Genomic DNA, 5,782 nt, shown 5'->3' on the forward strand with positions numbered 1-5,782 from the left:
GGTATTTTTGTCAAAGGAAATTATCTTTGACGATTTTTATGGATAATTTTGTCAATGTTATGAATATTCGTATATAAAAATGGTTGTTTTTCCCTCTTTTTATACACCTTTCACTTTAGTATTAAAAGTAAATGATAAAAAATAAGAAAATAAAAAATTTGCTTTTTTAAATTATAAAAAAAAAAAGTATACAAGAAAATGTATAAAAGAAGTACAACATCATTTCTCTTTATTTATAGACAAGGGGGTAAGGTCCATCCTTTCTACAGTTTTTTGGCTCAAAATTGCAAATACGGTATTTTATGTACAAGAAGTAACCTACCCATCAACATTCACAACAATTCTTTACATCTTTCTCCCTCTCTCAAAACAACAAGGAACCCATCCATGAATCTATAATTTTATGGTTTACCGTTTCAAAACAACACTTGGTTTCTGAGTTCCTTTTTATGACCAACTTTTATCATGCAACAGAACAAATTAGCAAGTAAAACCGAGTCTGCATCGTAAATAACTAGTAAAGCCTTATCCTGGTTTGGATTGTGCTCCGGCAAATGGGGCAGAATTCGAGGTTTACACCGCATTCGCAACAAGTCTGTGATGAGAGCAAATGCAGGAGAAGAGGAAAGAAAAATGTATTAATATATGTTGGTACTTTCTGTAGAGTCTTAGATTCAAGCTTATTTGGCAATATATAATTTTAAAGGTAAATCACATTGACCTCCTTTGGAATTAATTGATATTACACAATGCACCCCTTGATTTTGTATGCCTACACTGACATCTTTATGTTAATAACTTATATGGGAGATTTGGATCTAGAATTTAAAATAAACAATTTAAAAAGAAAAATTGACTAATGTTGGCTGAAAAAAGTTGGTTTCCTAGCATTATTTTTTATAAAAATATCAGGGTACAGAGCGTTATATAACTTCAAATATTTCAGGGGAGGTATAATGTTACAACTGGAGATAAGGCTATTATATTAAATTGGTTACCTGATGCCCGCAACCAAAAGCCATATCCTTTGCATTGGTGAGACAAATTGGACAAACCTGCAATTAACCATGTCATGTGTAAAATCTACTATGCAAAGTGACCAAATAATCATGAATCAAATGATGACATAAAGTGAGGAGCTAAGCTGTATGGCACGTTTGAAAAACATGATCTTAGTACCTTGTTATCATATAGAGGACTTGAAGATTGTTCTGCGTTAACTCTATTATCATAGCCAGTATGCATAGGCGTATTCTGCTGAAAACTGTCCGGCCGATAAGATCTCGTGCTAAGGCTGGAGGGATTCCTTTCATAAAGAGGTGGGGGTAGAGGAACCCTGTCTGGTGAATGTCCCCTCCTTGAACTATTTTTGCAAATGTAGATATAGGGATTTCAGAGTCAGGTATCACACCAGTAAAACAAAATATATAAATACGATGTTTTCATATATTGCATTTACCCTAAGATGCCAAGTTCCAGGGTTGCCTTATATTGAGAAGGTATCTCCATCAAAGCTGCCAGAGCAAAGTCTGCCTCTCTTTTGGTCGGATCTGCACTCCTCGACATTATTTCGGTAAAATTCACAAACTGCATTCAGGCTCCACAAGTTAGAATATGATAATTCAGTATTACTGCAAGATATGGCAAGTCAAGAAAACTGAATGAATTATTACACCAAACCTGAAAATTGTCGAATGATCTAGTAGGGATGTTATCATCGAATTCCCTCATCATATCCCAAGGTCCATCTCCAACTCCGACCAAAACTATTGAGAGTGGATACTCGCTGCCAATTTCAAAATGAATTAAAGATTGCAAAATAGTGGAACAGATCCTCTAAATTGGAAAATTGATAGGATAATTTAGTGATATATTCTTTCTTCGGGGAAAGGAACCTCCTTGAGTTAACATTAATCAAAGCTTTACTGGCGGAATAACATTTTTTTCCTCCGTTTTATTCATTCAAAATGTTTACATTAATTTTGTTTTTGGCAAACCTTCTACTCCTAAGACACCTCAGCTACTCCCATGACACCCAATACTATATTTATGATATTCTTCTAATTATTCATGTCCATTTCTCTATGTCAAGTGTGAATTTTCACCTTTGGTTACATGCTTTTGTCGGACCCATAATAGGACTAGGACCCACCTTATCAATCAGCAGTACTCAACAGGAGAAAGAACTAAATTTATTTATATATTTATTTATTTTAAAAACTAAATAAAATAAATAAACTTACCTGGCTTTTACAATGGCATCTATTGTCTTCTTTTCTTGTGGACTCAAGTGTCCATGCTTGGTGTCAATACTTCTGGTCACCTGTCACAATAGGCTAGTGTTTTTGAGAACGTGCAAAAACAAGAAATATCTACAAGACAATCAAATCATTTAGAGAAGCCTTGTAAATCCATATCGATCATAGTTGACGTTTGCAATCTTATCATATTTTGTCACATGCAAATTCAAAGTACTTAAAATTGAAACTACTCAATAGTATGAAATATGAATTGAAGATTAACCTGTCCATCTGCAATTATCAGCAAGACATGATACTGGCCACCACTTTGCTCAACAATAGTTATCGCCATCTCGATAATTGGGGCAAATGAAGTAGGACCTGCCACATGTGTCCAATGAGTTATAATGAACCTCATACAAAAGGTTCATATTAAGATTATTGGTGGAAGCTAAACCTGCAAGTTTGAGGCGCGGAACAATTTGTCTGTATCGTGCCAAAACTTCCTCAAATCCATTGCAGAACCTCTCGTCTGAATGGAAACTAAATACATCTTGATCATGCGTCGATGCTGACCCAAAAAAATTAAATAAAAAAGATAAAAATCAAACATTATCAGGCTTGCAATCTGAAAACATGAACTTCATTGGAAAACCATTAGATTAACATTTGGCATTACCATCTCCAAATCCATAACAAGGAATCAAGTTATCTTCGTCGAAAACGGATAAAGTTTTCCCGATAATCGAGATAGCTTGTTCATAGGGATTATAACCATTTCCAATGTGATGCAAACATTTTCGATTGAATGACCGCTTCCCTGATTTTTGAAGGGAATTAAATAGTTAGCTAGCATTGAAATCAACAAAAATTAGGGGGAAAAATAAAAGTTAAAAAAAAGAAAAACAAAACAAAAAAAACAAAAACTTAATCATCAAATATGAGTTAAGTATTAGAACCTGTCCACTCATTGCTCTTTGTGAAATCAATGCCAACAATGAGATTAGAAGATTCCAGGCCAGCATTTGCAAGAGCAGCAGTAACCTGTTTTCGATTAGGTTATCATCTGACAAATTAATGTCTATTTTATTTTATCTCCAGCGTTATAAAAAAGTCACAAATTTTTTATCGAAAAATAGAATAGACTACTTTCATAAACAAAAATATTGTGTAACTGCAGATATCTTTTGACGTTAAGAATAGCAACCTAATCAATATAGAATTTTTTAAAAGGATTAATTGCACAATTAGCTGGGGTCATTTTCTTTGGTTCACAACCGGGATATTCACCATCAAACAAGGTGATTAATCCTTTGCTAGCTTGTAGGCACCTTGATGCATGCATGAAACAACTGGTGCAGAGTTTTAACATTTTTTCATGGTCAAGGTGAGGATCGAACTCTCGATACTTTGTTTAGAGAGGATGATCCTCTTCCGCTCAATCACACTCCCGGGAAAGAAGAAAAAGAAAGTAAAGTCAATTCAAGAAGCTGGCTTCATCCACGTAACTGAATGTAACATTACAGCACACATGGACTAGTTTACTAGAAACAGGGGATTTGCTCCAGTAAATTATTTACTCACTGTAATATTGTAATAATTCTAATGCACTTCGCCATGAAAATATAGAAAAAACAGGGATTAAGTAAGAGATATTTCATCGTTCCAATAATAAGTTAATAATTATATGGAACTAAAAATATATATATTCCCACTGTCACTCTAGTTTCAGACAGAAAAGTTCACATCTTTTTTTTCAATTGGATTGAAATAAATAAATTGGTTTCCTTTCTTTTTCTTAGATTATATTTATCCCTTTTTGTTGTCAGACCAGAAAAATATATGGATAGCATTCACACTATCATGGAACAAACTTCAATTTCATAAGTCAAATTACAGAAACAGTTTCTTAGGCCACGTTGTAATAAAACAACAACAGGTCAAATGATAATGACAATCAAAATCCAGGTTGATTCAAATAATTGCTCAGAAGCAATCAAATCACAAGAACACTGTCCATGCAATGATCTAAAACCAGTATAAACCATGTGTTTAACCCCTCAGAAAACACTAACAATTATTATTTTTCATTTGAGGTTGAAATTGCGAATTTACTCTAAGTAAACAAAAAGGTTACCTCATCATGTGAACGGTAATCATCATTAATCCTTGAATATCTCCTATCAAGCTTTCTCTTTGGTTGTGAAGAAGCATAGTCATAATACGGAGCTGATGCATGGTGTTGAGGTGTTTGATATGGACTCTGATTAGGGTACCCTCCATAGTTATCCCATGAAGATGAAGAACCACCACCACCACCATATGATGAAGAAACATGTCTCCGATCACCACCAACACACTCTCTTGAACTCTTCCCTCCCATGACTGTCTCCTTCAGAATAAACCCCAAGAAGCACAAAATTGCAAACAATGCTGTCAAAATCTCCAGCTGCAATTTTTTTTTTTACAGAAATCAAAATCACAAACATGCATGAAATTATTATCATTATTATGAATCATTGATTATATAAACGTAGGAACCAAATCTAGAATGATAATAAGGACAAAATCTCACGACTTTGACTAGTAGCAGAACTGACTGAGCAATCAATAGGTTTTCCAAATTGCGAAATGTGTTTTGCAAAGCCCTAAAATTTGGAAAAGGGAAAAACAACACCAAAGCCAAATTGTAAACTGTAGGCCTTATATTGGAAGTGATTATGACTTGTTCAAAGGAAAACGACCAATTATACCAGCATTCATTTTTTTTTTTTTTTTAAATTTCAAATGTATACTCGTCGTATTAGATATTTTGATGAAAGTTCGTGTTAATTATATACCTCCGGATTCATGAGCTCTTCAACTAGAATTTGAGGGGGAATAAAAAAGAAAGAAAAGGATTTGTGAGAGAGAAAGAAGGGTGCAGTTAGAAGAAACCCAGCAAGGTCAAGTCAACTGCTGATAAAAGAAAACCTTCCATTTCATCCTTTTCTTTCTACTTCATAAGAGGTTTCAATTTTAAAACAACTCGGATAGGTAGGTAGACAAAAAATTATGAACAACTTGAATAATGGACTATATTTTCGGTCCACAAAAAGTGAAGAAAAAAATCGATAATTATAAATTATTTTCTAAAAAATTTTTTAGCTTTTTTTCGATCAAATCGTCTGTTTAATAAATATTCGGCAAATTTTATTATATCTATTTAAATTTAAGGGTAAAAAACTAATATAAGCCAATACCATCTCAAATTGACGTATATAAGCTAAACTGAAAATTTTTTCAACAATACGCAGGATCAATTATTTATATAATTCGAACCAGTACGGTTCGAACTGCATATGAGAGTAATTCAAACCAGGACAGTTCAAATTACCTTTTGAATTGTCTTCATAAAAATTAAAATGAGTTTAATTAACCAATTTAAAACATCAATTTGATTAAGCTAAAATTTTAGTCTCATCATCTTACGGTGAAAATATTAGGTCTATAATACTTTATAATAGTATTGTGTTAATAACAGTTAAATTAAGTTGTGTTTG

The 5,782-nt window shown here is 33.1% G+C and overlaps 1 protein-coding gene across 2 annotated transcripts; it reads right to left on the minus strand.

Moving 5' to 3' along the window:
* Window positions 1-203: 203 nt before the first annotated feature.
* Window positions 204-5,316, minus strand: LOC130955625 (E3 ubiquitin-protein ligase RGLG5-like). Of its 2 annotated transcripts, none has more exons than XM_057882527.1 (12): window positions 5,081-5,316; window positions 4,378-4,689; window positions 3,200-3,284; window positions 2,920-3,060; window positions 2,698-2,811; window positions 2,524-2,621; window positions 2,244-2,323; window positions 1,681-1,786; window positions 1,460-1,587; window positions 1,180-1,363; window positions 999-1,055; window positions 204-595 (listed from the first exon to the last, which is right to left on the minus strand). In XM_057882527.1, exons 1-12 carry the CDS (start codon window positions 5,090-5,092, stop codon window positions 515-517), a joined length of 1,398 nt encoding a protein of 465 aa, XP_057738510.1. In that variant the 5' UTR covers window positions 5,093-5,316; the 3' UTR covers window positions 204-514. The 2 variants fall into 2 exon arrangements, with proteins under 2 accessions (XP_057738510.1, XP_057738511.1); XM_057882528.1 differs by lacking the exon at window positions 5,081-5,316 and adding an exon at window positions 4,816-5,046.
* Window positions 5,317-5,782: the final 466 nt, after the last annotated feature.

Source organism: Arachis stenosperma, chromosome 10 (assembly GCF_014773155.1).
Source record: "Arachis stenosperma cultivar V10309 chromosome 10, arast.V10309.gnm1.PFL2, whole genome shotgun sequence".
NCBI classification, from domain to species: domain Eukaryota; kingdom Viridiplantae; phylum Streptophyta; class Magnoliopsida; order Fabales; family Fabaceae; genus Arachis; species Arachis stenosperma.